This window comes from Nannospalax galili, unplaced genomic scaffold (genome assembly GCF_000622305.1).
Source record: "Nannospalax galili isolate Female #2095 unplaced genomic scaffold, S.galili_v1.0 scaffold125, whole genome shotgun sequence".
NCBI lineage: Eukaryota > Metazoa > Chordata > Mammalia > Rodentia > Spalacidae > Nannospalax > Nannospalax galili.
Window position 1 is genome coordinate 707,607 of NW_008354705.1, and position 18,926 is coordinate 726,532.

General features: G+C 46.5%; 1 protein-coding gene across 3 annotated transcripts in view; it reads left to right on the plus strand.

Annotated features, from left to right (window-relative positions):
• The first annotated feature begins 267 nt into the window (after positions 1-267).
• Nr4a3 (nuclear receptor subfamily 4 group A member 3) overlaps positions 268-18,926 on the plus strand; it is a 44,229-nt gene continuing 25,570 nt past the window's right edge. The window contains exons 1-5 of one of the 3 annotated variants that reach the window (XM_029555435.1): positions 268-826; positions 3,958-4,131; positions 6,371-7,332; positions 10,908-11,037; positions 11,493-11,692. In XM_029555435.1, coding sequence (XP_029411295.1) covers positions 6,373-7,332; positions 10,908-11,037; positions 11,493-11,692 — 1,290 coding nt within the window. In that variant the 5' untranslated portion in view covers positions 268-826; positions 3,958-4,131; positions 6,371-6,372. Of the gene's footprint in view, positions 827-2,394; positions 2,530-3,957; positions 4,132-6,370; positions 7,333-10,907; positions 11,038-11,492; positions 11,693-18,926 lie in introns of those variants that run through there. The other 2 variants (XM_008851895.3, XM_029555434.1) reach the window with 2 other exon arrangements.

The window sequence follows — 18,926 nt, forward strand, 5'->3', positions numbered from 1 at the left end:
AGAAGCCCCGGGGCTGCGGCTCGCAGCTCCCCGCAGTTTCCATTGTGCAGCTGTCCGAAGGACCGGGGAGCGCGCGTGCGTGCACAAGCACACGCGCGCGCGCGCACACACATACACACACACACACACACATACACACACACACACACCCTCGCACACGCGGAACCGGCTGGGCCAGGGGAGGGAGGAGGAGGGTGACGTAGCGTCCCATGGCGTCACATTGACGTCTCGCATTCCAGGCACTCTATGGAGAGGCCGCTAGGGCTCCTGTGGCATAAATGACGTGCCGAGAGAGCGAGCGAGCGCGCAGCCGGGAGAGCGGAGTCTCCTGCCTCCCGCCCCCCACCCCTCCATCTCCTGCTCCTCCTCCGCTCCCCATACACAGACACGCTCACACCCGCTCCCTCACTCGCACACACAGACACACGCGCGCACACAAGCTCCGCACACACGCTCCACTCTCCCGGGCGCTCACACCCCTCTCGCCCCGCGTCCTCGCCGGTGCCGCGCCGCGCCACAGCCGGACGTCCCCGCTGGGCTCTTTGCTACGCTGACAGCTCAGGCGGTGGCCGCGGAGGTGGGAAGAGCGGCGACATCCTAACCCGCTGCTGGCGGCCGGAGCCAGGACGCCCGCAGAGCCTCCCGGCGGCGCTCTCCCATGAGTTGGGATCGCAGCATCCCCCGCCAGCCGCTCGCCGCCTCCGGGAACCGTTGGGCTCGGACACCGCAGCCCTTCCGGGACAGCAGCTGTGACATCCCCCAGTCCAGATTTCGGGGCCCGCTCTCTAGAAACTCGCTCTAAAGACGGAACCGCCACAGCACCCAAGTACGTATAAGATTCGCTCGGTTAATAAGGGGACTTGCTTGAAAGTTGGAGCGCCGGGAAGCGGCGCGCCTGAAATTGACAACTTTGAGCGTGGGGTGTCCTCTCCCCTCGCATCCCTGCTCCACCTTTGCTCGCCAAGTGGCCGGTGGGTTCCCATCTCAAACTTTTCCTCTGTAGCTGGCCCGCGGGGACTCTGGAGCTTGTAAGATTCCTCTCCCCACCCAAAGAAGCGAAAAGCTTCTAACAAAGAGGAGGACCGGGATCTGTGCAGTAGCAGCACCAGCGATGTAATTCAGGGTATTTCGGCTCTAGTTGTCATGGTAATGATGCTCTCGGCGGCGGCGGCGGCAGCGGCAGGGAGTTGCAGCCCCGGTGATGAACGGCAGTAATTTTCCTGCCTTTTAAGTGGGATTGAAAATAGGGGCTCTGGTGGGTCCAAGTTAATGTGCCTAATGGTGAAACGGAGCTGGTTGTCTGGGAGAATGCTTAGGGGGAAGAGGCCTGGGCAGCAGCGACCCGAGTTTGCTGAGCAGCTCCGAGAGCTCAGGAAAGCGGGTGTAATTGTGGGAATGCGGCTTTATTGTATTGAAATGAGCCTGGGGCTCCACTAGGCACGTCTGCCTGGCGTCGCCGACTTGCTGGTTTACACTTTTCCTTACCGAGGTAATAGGGTGTAATTGCCGACTCTCCCGCCCCGACACGCGTGGGGATGGCGTCCCCTTTCCTCCTGGCCTTGGCTGGTGTAGGAAAGGCATGAGTTACTTTTCACTGACAGAACTCGCGCTTTCGGAGAAGTTGCTCTGAGTGTTTTATACTCTTAGAAATGAAAGTTCTAAGAGAGGAGAGCCGGCAGATGAGCGCAGCCTGCAGAGGCTGGTTTTCAAAGGCACCTCTCGAACCTGTTGGAAGCTCCCCGGCAGTCACGAGGGAGCTCAGGAGCATGGGTCCCTTGATTTCCAAGAACGTTCTTGGAGGTGGCCTTTTGTTTATGTGCCCGAGTTCTCCCAAGGGGAGGGCTGCGAGGAGTTTGGTAATCAGTAATCTCCCGCTGCTGTCCCTGGCCTTGGGGTGCCCAAAGAGAGGTTACAGGGTTCGGTGAATCCAATCCTGGAGATCTTTTTTCCAACAACCGGGAAATGTTTTTAGAAAACCGAGTTAGGGAAAGAAAATCTGCCCTACGCGCACACTGAACACAATGAATGAAATTATTTTGCCCGAGTTGTTTTAACAGAACCAGATGCGCTTAGTGTGAATGTCATACTCCCCAGGCCACCACCATCTCCACACCCGCTCCCTCCCCCCGAAGCCCTCTTTCCTTTGGGGGACCCTGAGCTCGCAGAAATTCTCTCCGCGCGGTCTGCCTCGGCTCCCCCAGTCTTTCTGAGAATCTCTGTCTTTCCCTTTCTCCTGTCAGTCCTCCACCCCTCTTGCCCCTCCCAACCTCCGCCCCCGCTCCCCGGGGTTGGAAACTCCGCGGAGGAGCCCGGGTCACAATGGTGCGTTTCACGGTTTCCTCCACACTCTTCCCCACGGGGAGGGGGAACACGGGGGTGTTCCCTTCGTCTGCCCTCGAGAAAGAAAGGGGCTTTGACAGAGGTAGTTATTTCTTCCTAATTTACAACCCGGGGGCTCTGTGCTCTCGGCCCCGGCGGCCACGAGCGGGAGCAACAGAACGTGTTTCCAGGCTCGAAGGCTTTACCTAGGTAACCGGCCGATTGGGGGGCGGAGAGAGCGATGGGGCGCTGGGCTGGGCTGGAGGAAGGGCAGTGTGGCTGCAGAGAAACCCTTTCCTTGGGGAGGCGGGACCCCCGCCCACCCCAATTCAGAGGCCACCCTTAGAGAAAGAGTGCGGTTGAAAGGCCCAAGGGAAAGGGGTGGAAATGCCGGCACCCACTAGAAGAGGGGGTGTGGTTGCTGGAGATCCCCCCCCCCATTGAAGATGGGAGAGGGGGAGGACGAGAAGGGAATACCACAGCATGGAAAGATCCACTCGTGCCAACGCTACAACGAGCGCAAGGTTTCCGTCGGAGTACCTCGGGATGGGGGTGGCAAGGGAATCCCCCATTTCCTGACCGTCGAGAGTTTCCTAGACTTGGGGACTCCGAGCCCCTTTCTTTCTGCAAGCAAACTTGGGGCGCAACTTACCTTGGGTCCAGAGCTTCAAAAGGTTTTTTGGTTACTTTGGGGTTTGGGCTTTTTTTCCCCCAGTCTAGGTTCCTAACCTTTTAGCTGTGCCCACCCCGGGCAAAGGGGGCGCTACAGGCAGGAGTTTGGGGCAGCCGGATCCCTCCTCCGTGCCAGTCTTGCTGCTCTTCCAGCTACAAAGTTTCTCTAGGCTGTGCGCCGGGACATTAGCTTGGCGCCCTGCGGAATGTACCCCCTCTGAGCCACGGGGTGGCCTGGAGCCTGGAGGCCACCCTCCTTCACCCCGCCCGCTGAGTGCAGGGGACCTCCCTCTGCCCCTCGCCCTAGCCGCCCACGCCGGCAGCTTGAGCGCACTGCTCCCAGCGCCGCCTTCTTCCCTCCGTAAGCTTTTGTTTGCTTGACCCCTGGCCCCCGAAACTCAGGACTAATAGAAGCAAAGCTCCATTAGCATTTAGAATGAAAAGCGCAGACTTTCTTAATTCCTCGGAGCATTCATGCATTCGTTCCGGACCTTGTACATTTCCTATGCGACGTGTAAAATTTGTGTTTGAGGAGTGAGAGCGCGAGGAGTTGGAAAATGACTATTATCCTCTCACGCACACTCACTGACCCCCTCCCCTCCCCAAATTCGGGCTGAACTCGTTCTTCAAGTTTTCTCCTTTCTTCGGTCCCTCCCACCACCACCATCCGACTTTGCAACCTCCAAACCAATTATGGGTGCAGGGAGATCAATTTCTTGGCGACGACGGGTTGGGCGGCTGTGAGAGCAGTGGGTGCAGGCAGCCTTCCCTCAGCTTCCCCACGACAAAGTGATGCTTGTGGCCCAGGGACTCTGTGACCCCTGGGCACTTTTACTCAACCTTGTGATAAATTTTGTAATAAATTAGCGTTTCTACAGGTCTCCCACCCCCACCCCATTTGCCCAGCCCCGGGTGCGGTGACCCAAGTCTCACTGTCAACTCTGTCCTTTCTCCCCGTGCCCGCAGAGCCCACTGCGGGAGAGCGCAGCCCGGCACGTCCGGGCTTTGAGCCTGGATCCTCAGCAGAGCAGGGTAGCACCACAGTTGCTTCGCCTAGCCCTACGTCCCCGCTTCCTACACTCTCAGCCTCCGCTGGAGAGACCCCCAGCCCCACCATTCAGCGCGCAAGATACCCTCCAGGTAGGTCTGAAGGCCGTTACTCTTCCCGAGCAAAGAAAATGGGTGGGAAAACCAGCACCGTACAGGCTGGTCATCTTGCCCAGCACCATCACAGTGACTGCTGGCCCTGCATTTCACAGCACAGGTGGCTTCCTGGCACGAAGCTCCTCTGTGTACCACACCCTGTTGCTACCGAGTGGAGCAGCCAGATTACATCAAGCCTTGCATTTCTCAAAATTATGTTTCCTAAGAAAAAGAGCAAATACTCCAGTTGATTAGGATTTTTGATGCGTTTTAATGTCTTTATTTTTTTCCTTTTTAAAATCTCCTTTTATACTCAGTATATGTATTTAAATTAAGGGATAATGTAGAACAATAGGCAACATTTTTATTGCTATAAAACAAAAAATCATTTGTGGTGCAGAAGTTTGGACGATTGAGGGGGAAAGGGAAGCCCATCTGAGCTGAAAGCCAAGTTGTAAGTGTAAATCGGGCAAAAGAAAGGCCCTGGCTTTGATTGATGCCACCTCTTTACAAACTTGCTAAAAGAATACTAGTTATCAGGCCTGAGTAGGCACCAGAGATGCACAGATAACACGGAGGCAGCTAGCTCATCTTCAAGCTGAAAACTTCAGAAAGACACAAAGAAGAGAAATAGGCATTGTGGCAAAGGAAAATGCTAGAATCCCAGAGGTGCAAAGAGAGAAGGACAAAAAGGTCAGGCTATGTTCTTTCTTTTAAATGATTAGCCTTTCATTTCATCCCAAGAGCTAGACACCAACATATACAACCCTTTAACTACTTCGGGCTAGCAAGTATGCTCTTAAGGCCTGCCTGCTTGAAAAGAAGGCAGGCTTCAACTGGCCTCTCCTCATTACTGCTTCTTCCAACAGGCCCTTGTCACCTTTTTTCAAGTCAAGATTTCATCCCATACACTCATGACTCAATCAGATTTGGAAATGTGGGTAAGAGGAAGATGTCACAGGAAACGTGCAGCACTCAGTTTTCTATTAGTCACACTTTACACTAGGCCCAAGCAGAGGTTTGAGCACCTGGGTTTCCTTTGGCTCAGAAAAACCAACCACCAGAAACTCCCCATGTTACCACTTTGATTTAGCCATAAAGAAGGAAAATTATTAGATAAATCATCCTCTAGAGCCAGTAACTCTCAGGACCCTCTCCCCCAGCTCAACCTCTATAAATAGCAAGCACTGAGCGCTGAGGAAGGTGCTACAACAGCCCAACCTAGTCAAACTGGCAGAGAACCAGAATCTATTTAGAAATTACTTCTTTCTTTTCCTTCCATCACAAGAAAATACCTGGACTAACTTGCCTGTTATGAGACTTGTTAACTGTTGTCATAAATCAGCTACGATCTTATTAGATCTGAATATTTTATTAGTCAGAATTGGGAAGTACACATACACCTCTCTCTCTCTCTCTCTCTCTCTCTCTCTCTCTCTCTCTCTCTCTCCACACACACACACACACACTATAACAGATTTGGTGGGTGTGCTGTGTTGCAGCTGATCTTCTTCTTTGCAGATGGCATAAACTCCCCCGAGTCCATTTCCTGGGCCTACATGCCCACCTCACCACCTAAGCTGGCTGAAGTCATCAGTAGGGGTCCAGTTTGTGCAGGCTGCTAATTCTGTTTGGAGGAGTGGGTGGGAAACAGCAACCACAACTTGTGTGGGCAGCCTTAGTTGGCACTTATAAAATGTTAGCATGTCACTACCTCCCTTGGCCCACACAGGGCATCTTTTAAACTAACTCATAGGTTTACAAATCAGTGTGTGTGTGTGTGTGTGTGTGTGTGTGTGTGTGTGTGTGTGTGTGTGTGTGTTTGGGGGCACCAATGGCCTCTTTCTCCCACGCTTAACCAACAGGGCATTCACTGGCTTTCTCCCTTGATCCTAACACTGGGGAGGCCACTCCAGTTGGTTCCCAGAACTGAAAGCCACTTTTAAAAAACATCTCTGGGCTTATGAGGGAAAGCATGGAGTTTCCTGATCTGGGTGTGCAGAAGAGAGAGAAGATGGGTGTAATTGTCCCCAGGAGGCCAGATTCTGTCGCTCTGTGACCTCTTTGTCAGTCAGGGACTCAGCTGTCTTCTCCCAGAGGATGAAAGTAAATGTGGGGTGTTAAGGCTGTGCTAGCAGAGGGAGAGGATGCCACTTCCTCTATGTTTGCCAGATTAGAGAGCAGTGAATCCAGCATTATTAGCTGCCTTCTGAGAAGCTTTCCACTGTCCCCGCAGATATGCCCTGCGTGCAAGCCCAGTATAGCCCTTCGCCTCCGGGGTCCACTTATGCAGCGCAGACGTATGGCTCGGAATACACCACGGAAATCATGAACCCCGACTACGCCAAGCTGACCATGGACCTCGGCAATACGGAGATCATGGCCAGCGCCACCACCTCCCTGCCCAGCTTCAGTACCTTCATGGAGGGCTACTCGAGCAGCTGCGAACTCAAGCCCTCCTGCCTGTACCAAATGCCGCCCTCCGGGCCCCGACCTTTGATCAAGATGGAAGAAGGCCGTGCGCACGGCTACCACCACCACCACCACCACCATCACCATCACCACCACCATCACCAGCAGCAGCAGCAGCCATCCATTCCTCCTCCCTCGGGCCCCGAGGACGAGGTCCTGCCCAGCACCTCCATGTACTTCAAGCAGTCCCCGCCTTCCACCCCGACCACGCCAGGGTTCCCCCCGCAGGCGGGGGCGCTGTGGGACGACGCGCTGCCCTCGGCGCCAGGCTGCATCCCTCCGGGCCCGCTGCTGGACCCCCAGATGAAGGCGGTGCCCCCGGTGACCAGCGCGCGCTTCCCACTCTTCCACTTCAAGCCCTCGCCGCCGCACCCGCCCACGCCCAGCCCGGCCGGCGGCCACCACCTTGGGTACGACCCAACGGCCCCGACCGCGCTCAGCCTGCCCCTGGGAGCCGCGGCCGCCGCCGGCAGCCAAGCTGCGGCTCTCGAGGGCCACCCGTACGGGCTCCCGCTGGCCAAGAGGACGGCCACGCTGACCTTCCCGCCGCTGGGCCTCACGGCCTCCCCTACCGCATCCAGCCTGCTGGGAGAGAGCCCCAGCCTGCCCTCGCCACCCAGCAGGAGCTCGGCATCTGGTGAAGGCACGTGTGCGGTGTGTGGGGACAATGCCGCCTGCCAGCACTATGGGGTGCGCACCTGCGAGGGCTGCAAGGGCTTCTTCAAGGTGAGCGCGTGCCTCCTCCAGGTGCCTCCTCCCCTCTGTAGTCAGGCAGTCAGTCCCCTGCGGAGGCAAGCATCTAAGTGGGTGTAGAAGCAGTCCTTGCCCTTCCCAGTGAGGAAGCTGAAATCTACGCTATGCAATTCCATTCCTAGGGCTAGAATGTCAGACCGTCATTCCCAGGGCCTTGAAACTTGAAGTCCGTGTTGTAACAAGCTGTCTGTCCGTGGACTTGAGGGACCTGCCAACCTCCTGACCTGACTTTGCCTTCTGAGCATTATTTTCTGAACAGAGGCTTCCGGAGATTCTCAAAAGGATCCACACTTGACCAATACCCAAACCTCATTCATCCCTTCTGTCCATCCAGAGTGTCTGAGAGAGTAGGGCCTACACAGCAGACTGGGGCATTTGTGTTTCAGTCTTCACAGAAGAGCAGGGTGCCTAGAATGAGACAGAACCGAGGTTGACTTTTGGTCACTCACTAGCTGTTTTTATTCATAGTGTTTTAAAGATAGATAATTATCCTTGGTTGTAGAGGAGGAAGTTCATAGAAGTAATTTAGTTGCCACAGAACACACATTCAAAGAGTGAGATGAAGGCAGCAGGGGTCAACTCGTGTGTGCCTGTGCCCACAGAATACAGTCCTTTCAGAGCTCTGGGCTGGCAACTGGCTAGAGGCAGCTTGGGACAGCTTCCTCCATAGAAGATAGAACTTGGCCCTCACCAAGCCACTCTGTTCTCTAGGAAACCCTCCCTGCATCTCTGCACACACACATAGTGGCAGGCTGGTCATTCTCTCATAGACCAAAGGAGATTTTACAGTGGGAGGGACTTCAACCTCCCATACTTTACCCATGAGGAAATTCAATCCTAGAAAAGTGCTTCCTTGAGCAGGCTTATGCATTTATCTAGCTTGTGTGGGGGCTGGGCCCAGCTGATCTTGACTCTGGCCATTCAATACTCTTTCTACCCTTGATGTGTGTATAGGAGGAAGGAGTCCTGCCTTTTGCTGTTGAGTCTCAGATGGTTCTAGATGTTTCTGTGCCATTTTCTTCACTCCCTGCCCTACTTTAGGCACTTGCAGACCCACACAAGTTACATAAGAGAAGCAGGATGCTGACTGGGTAACTAGGATTTGGGAGGCCAATAGAGTATATCTTGGACCAGGCTGGAATTTGGGTCAGAAGATTCGAATAGGAACCCTTATTCGTCACCTACCAATTTATAATGTTGGAAATGACACTTCTTTCTAGGCCTTAGTTTCCCAGTCAGTGAGTAAAACTCAAAGAAATAAAAACTTATATAAGAGCACCTTATAAAGAGCCATAAAACAATAGATATTTATAAAATGGTTATGAAAATGTAGATTTGCGATTGTGGGTGGGTGTACAAACCAACAAGCAACAGTTATTTTTGATATGAGAATGCTTATCATGCCACTAATTGAATTCTGTAGACAAACGAAAGATGCTTGTAGAGACTTTGCAATATGTTAGATGCCCTATAGGTATACAAGCCTCCTTTTCAAAAAGCCATTTCAGTTAGCCTTTGTTTTATTCTCAGCGCTAGGGACCAAACCCAGGGCCTTGTGCCTACTAGGCAGGCTCTCAACCACTGAGCTAAGCTCTACCACTGAGCTAATGCCCCAGCCCTGGGCTAGCCTTTTTCTTTTTTCTTTTCTTTCCTTTCTTTTTCCCTTCTTCCTTTCTGTTACTTACTCAAGCTGTCCCAAGTCTACTTCCACATAACTACATCCCTTTAGCAGGTTTAATTTTTATTAAAAACTCAGTGGAAACTCAATAGAAATACTGAAGGGCAATGAATAGAGAACAGGAAGCAAGAAAAGAAACTCAAGAATTAATGACAAGTCTACAATAGAATCACTACCTAACTGAGAGCTCATCAGAACCGTGCCATGGTAATACATCCCAAATCTAGAAATGGCCATTAATGTTCCCCAACAGCTTCCCTTTTCTGCAGCAATCCCTTGAAAATAGATCTATACTTGAAATGGCAGGGGCAGGCTGGGGTAGAACCACCCCACAGGTCTGTTAATTAAGGGAATGGGAGCAGGTTTTACCCAGTGACTTTTCTACCATTAAATTGAATTCTTTAAAAATGTGACATGAAGTGCAGTTAATGATGGGAATTCAGTGATTGAACCATAACGATCTCTCCCTGTCCTTAAACGTGCAGACATACACAAATGTGGGGAAGTCTTCGGGTTATTGGGAAAATGTATACCTGAAGCAAAATACCACCAGCACTTAAATTGGCATATTGCCTTGAGGATAATAGCCAGAGAGTGTTAGAAATTACCCCAGGTTCCAGAAAAGAGTTTCATTCAGGAAGCCCAGCTTCCTATGCTTAGAGACTGTTGAGAATCAAAATGCTGGAAACTCAGATGCATATCTGTCTCTCAGAATTTTTCATTTTAAAGTGGACATACATGTCTTAGACATGACAGGTTGGATTTGCTATATTTGTAACCATATCCTTGAATGAAATTAAAAAGGTGACAAGGTGAAGCTGAAACATGAATGATAAGGAGAGGAAAAATAAAGAAAAGGTTAAATGTAAAGCTAGAATTTTGAACACAAAATAGACCACTAAACCCAGGTTACCTAGACTTCCTTTAAAAAAACATATCTCAAATATTTCCATTTTTTTGACTATATATGGAATAATGTATAGATTCAGGTAATTTCAGAACAATTCCACCATAAATGGTAAAATGCATCCATTTGTGCAAATGTTTTCATTTTTAAAAAAGCATTCTTTTACATTTGGAGCATAAGATATGTTTAATTATTTCTCCATGTGTTATTCTCAAAATTCTACATGATTCAGAAAAATACAATGTTATTTTTATCTCTAAGTCCAAGTCCTACGATGTGTCTTTTATAATGTGACTATTTTGGCGTCTGTGATAATAGTCATTTATAAAATATAGGAATTTTCACTGAAAATCTTGGCTTTCCTATTTCTTTCATATATACTTTTTACTTTAAGGGTAAAGTAAACTATATAAGCCAATTAAGTTAAGTTCTTTTTTAATTAAAACATTATTTCCTATATGTTTTAATGAGATAAACCTTGATTTTGCTTTTTTATGATTTCATCTCTATTGGGTAACAAAGCCAGTTACTGTGATATTTGACTTACAATAGTGATAGCGTACAAAGCACATCCCAGATAATTTTGATTTTATTTTAATAAGGTCAACAATAATCAGGGGAGTGGAACAAGTAGAAAATTGTTCCCAAGGGGATATTAAAAGTGGAGATAATCTAATCCTCCAAGGTATGATATGTTGACCTGGTAATTTCAGATATGATTTTATCATTCAGAGTTGGGTGCCTCTTGAGACTTGCCTCAGAACAGCCCAAGATGATTTTCACTGTCAGCAGCGAACACTAATAAAATTGTTTTTCCTGCAGGCTAGCGTGTTAGGAAATTAAATTTATCTAATTATACGAATTGCACTGTCGCTTTTCACATTGTAATTAAAATACATCTTGTCAGGTCTTACCTCTTTCCAGAAAGTATTAGTTGACTATCTCTGTATTGTATTTTCTCAGAGAACAGTGCAGAAAAATGCAAAATATGTTTGCCTGGCAAATAAAAACTGCCCAGTAGACAAGAGACGTCGAAACCGATGTCAGTACTGCCGATTTCAAAAGTGTCTCAGCGTCGGGATGGTTAAAGAAGGTACGACACGTGTTTTCCACCCAGTTTGTTTATGTATATTTTCAGATATCCGAGAAAATCTGTTAATATTTACATTAGAGCAGCAAATTTTCCTAGTTTCTCTTTCCTTCGAACATTTTCTTTTTAATGGTGTATATATATTTACACTAAAGTAACATCAAGGGCTGCTCATTCTAATTTCTCAACATCAGTTTTAGAGGGCCTTTGTTCTATTTGAGAAAGATTTTTTCAGAGCTAATTCATTATCAAATGTAAGTATAGGATATCTTTTTTTTCTGCTTACTTCAACTCTCGTTCAATCACTGTTGAACATTATTCCAAATGTACTGCCACTTTGAAATGGTGGATTCCATTAATCATTGCCAAAGTCTAATGTGTTTGGATTCCTTTTCGTGATTTATGCTTATTGAGAATGTAATCTTTGAACATTGCCTTTTCTCTCTGTGTCTCATCAGTTGTACGTACAGATAGTCTGAAAGGGAGGAGAGGCCGGCTGCCTTCCAAACCAAAGAGCCCACTACAGCAGGAACCCTCTCAGCCCTCTCCACCGTCTCCTCCGATCTGTATGATGAATGCCCTTGTCCGAGCTTTAACAGACTCAACACCCAGAGATCTTGACTATTCCAGAGTAAGTTCTATGAAAGCTTTCAAATGATCATAATATTCTGTTCATGAGCGTAGTAACAAGAGTTGGTTGAATGACTTTCCTCCTGGCACTGTGCTAGTCAGTTTTCCTACCTTTTCTGTATTTCTCATTTCACTTAGCAATTAGTGCATTCACTGCACCAAATAATTTTTGCCTTATTGAATCTCCAAATGCCTCAACAAATGACCCTGCCAGGGTTGCACCTGTCATACCCATTGTTGCTGGATTCCTGCGGTACCAGCACAGGTGAACTGCAGTTTGTAGAATTGTTTTTAATGGTCTAGCAATAGTGACTACTGTTTTTTCCTATTGTGACCAAACCATCTGAGTGAGTCTCAAGCTATCCTTAAGCAGTTTACCTGACTGCATCTGCATTAATTGACCTCTACTTTATTTAGGGGGATTAGATGGTGGAGAGGAGCAAGCTCTGGCCTTGGCATCAGGGGGTGTCAGAAGGACTGGGATGGAATGCTGCCTCTGTTGTTCCCTGCCTCTGTCACCTGGCTCCTGCTCTTGCTTTCTCCTCCCCACAGTGGAGATGATTACAGTATTTAACCCCAGAGGGGGTTTTGAACATCAGTCACACAAGGATGATGAAAACATTTTGAAAACCATAAATGATTTCCAGTGTTGTTATTTAAGGCAACCAAAACATATCAACATTTTAATTTCACATGAGATATCATAAAATCTCACCAGGATGAACTCTGCAATTTTTCCCCAAATTCGGATAGCACAAAGAGCCATGAAAGAGAATTTTCTGAGAAAATATACAAATATTACTCTAAGACTGTTTTTTTAGGACTTTGAAGGGCAAAGTTTTACTAAAACAGGGTCAGACTAAAGATAAAAGGGAAGGAAAAACGATCCCAGTTACTGAAAAATTTTCATGCTAGACCTTGTACTGCGCTGTCTCATTGTACCTATTAAACAACCATGACCTACAGAGAGCATTATCTCCAAATGAAGACAAGAAAGCTTAGATACCCAGATGAAAAGAGGCAGCTGGTATGGGGCCACCCACTGGTTGATCTGATTGGCAACTGCTAACAGACTGCCCTCCCCATGGCTAGTTCAGCAGTCCCAGCATCTCGTTGAATGTCTGGCAAAGAAGAACACGGGTGTACCTTTGGTACACAAGATACCTTTGCCTTCTTTTAAGTTGCAGTATTGACAGAGATGATGGCTTTACCTGCTGTGATCCTCTTGCCCTCCTCCCCACCCTCATTATAGGCAGCAAAGCCCTCTTTACACCTGATCACAAGACTCCCTGTAAGTAGCATGGTAGATCCTTAGCACCAAAGGTTGAGGACTCTTATTCTGATTGCAAGTACCATCTCTTGATGAAAGTCAAGTTTCAAATAATAGTATAACAGAATAATGCAGTGTTTAAGGACTCAGGCTTTGGAAGCAGGCAAGCCTAGATGAAAATCCTAATGCCACCATTTACTAGCTGGGTGACTTTGAGTAAGTGATTCAATCTTTAATACCTCAGTTTCCGCATCTGTGTTATGGGTTATATCACTTACTTCCTAGGGGTGTTGTGAAGATTAAATATGAAAGCATTTGTGAAAACTTTACCTGATGCCCTTTATAGTGTTCTCTTGATGGCATTTTTTTTTTTTTTTTTACTGTGACCATTTGGTAAATAGGCTAATGAGTATGGGCACTACATAGTCAGGTACCATGTAGCAACACATTAAGGTAAGTATTATGATCTCCATGGCTCAAATAATCAAGTCAAAACCAGGAGAGGTGGAATAACTGACTGGCCCAAGGTCACAAAGCTAACATGCATCTGAGGTCAAATTAGCAGCCATGTATGTCGGGCCCCAAGGCTGTGCTCCTTAATGTGGCATTTCACTGCTTCTCTGATTTCAGTGAGGGTAGGAGCCACGAGTATTTGGGAATACTGAAGTCCTCCAGCCTCCTCTATGTGGTTCGTCTGCACCAATGAAGCTTCTAGGTGCTGCCTTGGCTAAGGTTCTGGAACACAATCTATCTGACACTGTTCCAGGGCATCTGGCATTGTTACTGATGGTCATCCCAGAGAAGGTTGGGCCTCCAAAGTGATATTTTGTTCCCCAAATTATCTAATTATTAGCCTCTATGGCTTAATTACTCATTCAGTGGCAATGTCTCCCTGGCACTTTGAATTGTCCCAGCTGGGAACTGTCTCCACACTGAAAAATCAATCCAGTATGTTTGCTTGCCTCTGTACCATTCAGTCTTAGTCTGGAGTCATCATCCTCTTCAACAAACATTTATCCAATTTAATTGTTAGCTTTGTCCCAAATAGCAGATTTCCCATGCTAGAGTCTGGGTCACACTGAAAGTACCTTTGCGGCCTAGCTCAATTTTGCAAAGCATGGTTATTTTATTTGCATTGTTTTGGAGTCAGGTTGGACTTCATGACTTGGGTTCTCCTGCTTTAAGATAGCTCTACAAAATTATCAAAAATTGGACCAAAATCAACTAAATTAAAAGACTTAAAAAAATACAGTGAGCTTTCATCAGAAACTTGGAAGAAGGCACAGGAGCATGCTGATCACATTTGCAGATGACAGAAAGCTGGGAGGGATCGCTAATATGATGGATGTCAGTGTCAACATTCAGAATGATCTCGACAGGTTGGAACAGGAAGAGCTGAAACCATCACGAAGAAAGTTAACAAAAATAAATCGGAAGCTCAACATTTTTTTAAAGGGAGAGCCTTGGCTTGTCAGTGGTTCATTCAAGAGTTTATTCCATAGATAGTATGATCCAAAAGTATATTTATCTGAAAGAGAAGGCTGCTAAATTACCTGCTGGGGTAGTGGAAGTATGGAACCAGACTTAAATTCCATATGATCCCACAGATTCTGTCCTTTCAGGACCATCCTTCAGGGATTGAGCTCAATCCAAGATGAGATTTAAGGGGAATATGCATACACTGTTTCTAGAACCCACTGTTTCTTGTATGAGATGGTAGGAGAAAATGGAAATATGTAGGCAGAAAGGGAGGTTTGTAGTAATTAGGTCACTCTTTTCCCATGTAACAAAAAGAAAAAAGAATTTTGCTTCCCTTGGCAAGTCTAGAGGGAGAAGTGGTGGGAGAGAGGGTGTCCAACTTGCTCTGAGGACAAGCTCTCTTGGATACACTAACTGTTGTCAAAGTGAGGTCGGCAGCCCAAGGGGAAATCCAGGAGTACCCATAACAGGATTCTTCACAAAAGGAAAGGTTGTTTGGGATGACAATGAGTCCCTTTCAACTCTTAAGATTTTATGGTTCTGAGGTTTACCTTTTTGTAACTAAATATGACCACATACATAAATATATGCAGACACACATAAGAACCTATATGTGATTATGTAACTTAGTAGTTATCCAGATTGAACTTGCTTTGTTGTATATCAATACATTAGAATTGGGGGCTGGAGAGATAGCTCAGTAGTTAAGAGCGCTAACTGTTCTTGCAGAGGACCCAGGTTCGATTCCCAGCACCCACATACATGGCAGCTGACAACTGTCTGTAACTGCTGTTTCAGGAGATCCTATGCCCTCTTCCCACCTCTGAGGGCATTGCACGACACAGATGCACTTACGTACATGTAGGCAATACACCCATACTCATAAGATAAAATAAGAATAATAAATAAAATATAAAAGAACATTAGAATTGGTGTTGGGGAGAAGGCTTCGTCAGTAAAGTGCATTATCATGCAAGCCTAGGAACCTGAGTTTGAATCCCCAGGCCACATACAAAGGCAACAGCACACGCTGTGATCCCAGTGCTGGGGATGGGGCAGCAGGAAGACCCTTGGATTTGCTAGCCCATCTAGCCACTCATGAGCTTCAGATTCAGTGAGAGACTCTCAAACTTAGGTAGATTGCAGGGAGGAGTGGGGGTAAATATGACCAAAATATACTGTATACATGTTTGAAAATCCCAAAGAATTAATAAAATATTATAATTAAATGTTTATAAAGGTGGAGAGTGGTCAAGGAAGTCATCTAACATTGACCTTTGATCACCACATCACATGTACCCACATACCTACATACATGTACATGCACTAACACATACATACATATAACATACACACACACATACACAATTAGAACAGGGCTAGCTATTTGGCTCAGCTAGTAAAGGTTTTTGCTACCAAGCCTGAGGATCTGAGTTTGATCCCCAGGACCCACGTGCTGGAAGGAGAGAACTAACTCCCACACCATGGCACACAGATGTCCACACACATATATACAAATTAAAAATAAATATAATTGTTTTAGAGTCTCCCTGTAACCCCAAGTAGCCTGGAACTCACTATGTAGATCAGACTGACCTCAATCTCACAGGGATCCACCTGCCTCTGCCTCCTGTGTGCTGGGATTACAGGTGTGTGCCACTACATCTGGCTTATAAAAACATTTTTAATATTTAATGTATTGTTTTATTTTGTGTATATGAGTGTATTGCCTGCATGTATGCAAATGCACCTGTGTCATGCAATGCCCATGAAGGTCAGGAGAGGGTGTCGGATCCCCTGGAATTGGAGTTACAGATGGTTGTTAGCCACTATGTGGGTGCCAGGAATCAAACCCAGGTCCTCTTCGAGAGCAGCCAGTGCTCTTAACCACTAAGCCATCTCTCTAGCCCCCCTCATAAAATATTTTAAGTGCATGAAACAAAATGTCTATTTTAAACCAGGCACCACCTTAATAATTTCACTTAAGCCCTCAGCTCTCGGCTATAGAACTTAATAGTTTCAATACTTTCTAAAGATTGTCATGTACTGAAACTAAACCTTCACAATACTTTCCCCTTAAAGTTTTGATTATAAAATAAGAACTGAATATGACCTCAAGATCATCTAATCTAACCCCCATGTTTTCAGAGGAGTAAATGAAGGCTCCCTGGGGTGACTTTGTTGCCTAGGGTCAGTGACAGGGCTAGGGTGAGATGCAAACCAATCACTCAAGGAGATGCTTCGTCATATGGTCCCTGCTAGCCACTGGCAATTTATTAGATTTTTTTTTCAAATTAGAAACTTCATTAGACTGTTTTAAACTATAATAATAGTAAGGTGTATTTATATTATACTGTATTATTATATCTATGTTATAATTGTATAACTATACAATTGGATATCATAGCATACATTTTTTAAAAAAAAATCAAACCATTTAAAAGTGAATACAAAGAAAAGCATTGTTTCCTGTCCATTTGTAGTCATCTGATCCCACCCCTCAGCAGTAACTAATGTTAACATTTTAGCATGTGTCCATAATTGAGTGCATGCTAAACAAGAAGTTGACCTATCGAATTTGAGTCTAAGAGTTGATTTGGCCAATACACTACTAAAGGTACTAGCTTCCCTCAGTTATCAGTAGGTCAATAGAGAAAAAAGAGTCTGCCAGTCAGTCTGTTTTAGTCTCCATGTATCAGTATATGTGCCTTAAAGGTAGAAAACTGAACGAGCCCTTTTCTTCCAGAATGTGGAAAAAGGAAGAGTTTTGTTCCAAGTCACAGAGGGAATGAATGTTTCAAGAGGCCAGGATGAGCGCCCCTGAGCTCTGTGACGCATTCCTGGCTCTGGGACCCTCACTTCTCCTGTGGGCCAAACTTCTCTCCCTCAAAAATGAGCTCAGATCATTGTACATCAGCACAGTCAAAACATGTCACATTTGATTTGTTTCTCCCTGCGATGCCGCTATTCCCTGCCCCACAGTTGCTTTTAATTTAGCAATACAAGTATATATAGACACTGGGCTTGGCTTCAGCGCCTGCATAATTACTAATGAGGAAATATACTTAATGTCCTCATTAGTTGGTCATTCCAAGTATTTTTCAGCACGCTAGGATGTTTTTTGGTAATCAGTGCCACTTAGCACAGTAACAGACTACACATATGAGAACTATTGCTCAGATAAAACCAGACACCAGCAAATGCCACTTAAATGTTAAGGAGATAGCCTTTAAGAAGCAACGTGGTCAATGCATGTTAGACTTACAGAGACTGCAGTGTGACAACTGCAAACACTGGCTTCAAGGAGTTTCTGGGAAGACAGTTCCCAACTGCCACCAGCTAATTCACTGGGCGATTTCAGGTCGGTTCCTACCCATCAGGGGCCCTAAATTTCCTCATCTGAACAGTGAAGAGATTAGACTAAGTGCACTCCTGTGATTCCCTCCAGTTCTCTCATTCCCTAACTCTCCAGCCATTACATCTGCTACATACAGCTCCACTGTGAGCACAGTCCAGCATCTCCTCGAGTGTGTTACCCAGACTGCCTCTACCAGAAAAAGCGGCAGAAAAGCGGCAATTTGCTTTAATGTGCAGCTCCCCAAGTCACACCCAGACCTACTGAATCAGACTTGAAGGGAAGAGCTGGCAAGAATCTTTATTTTAACAGGTACCTCAGATGATTCTTTGTCACACTAAGGTTCAATAGCCACCAGTGTAGTTAAATAATGACAATTCTATTCTACCTTGAATTTCCCAAATTTTCTTAGGGATAAGAAAGGGGATGAACAATAGAGACATTTTCCTGGAAGCAATGAATTCATTTAACAAATATATTTGAATGGCTACTGGTAGGCAGGTCCCATTGTAGGGCAGTGGGCACAAGGACCTTGGAACATGACAAAGGTCTGTCCTCATGGAGCTTACCAATGAAGAAGGAAGAAGACAAATGTGCATCTGGAGGATGCCATCGGTGGCAGGAGGGAAACTTTTTAGTTTTTAGCTTTTCAGACAGAGGGATGCAGAGAGATCAGAAAAGAAGAACTCAGAGAAAAAATATATTCATTGCCAATGTTTTGTTATTGCCAATTTTTAAAATGCCACTTTAAATTTTTTTACTTTATTTTTGGCATATGTCTATGTTTTAGTACGTATGTAGGTACACGTGTGTGGGCACACGTGAACACGGCTGGTGGAATCCAGAGGCTGACGTTGGGTGCCTTCCTCCATCACTCTCCATCTTATATATTGAAGCAAGGCCTCTCAATGAGCCTGGAGCTTGATTTTCAGCTAATCTAATCATCAGTTTGCTCCTAGGATTCCCTATTTCCACCTCTAGAGAGGCAGGCTGGGATTGCAGGCAAGTTGTCAGGCCCTACTTGGGTTGTATGTGGTTTCTGGAGATGGAAACTCTAGTCCTTGTGGCTTCATGGCTAAGTACTTTACCTACTGAACCATCTCTCTACCCCTAAAATGCCACTTTTAAAATACAAGAACCTAAGACTATATATATATA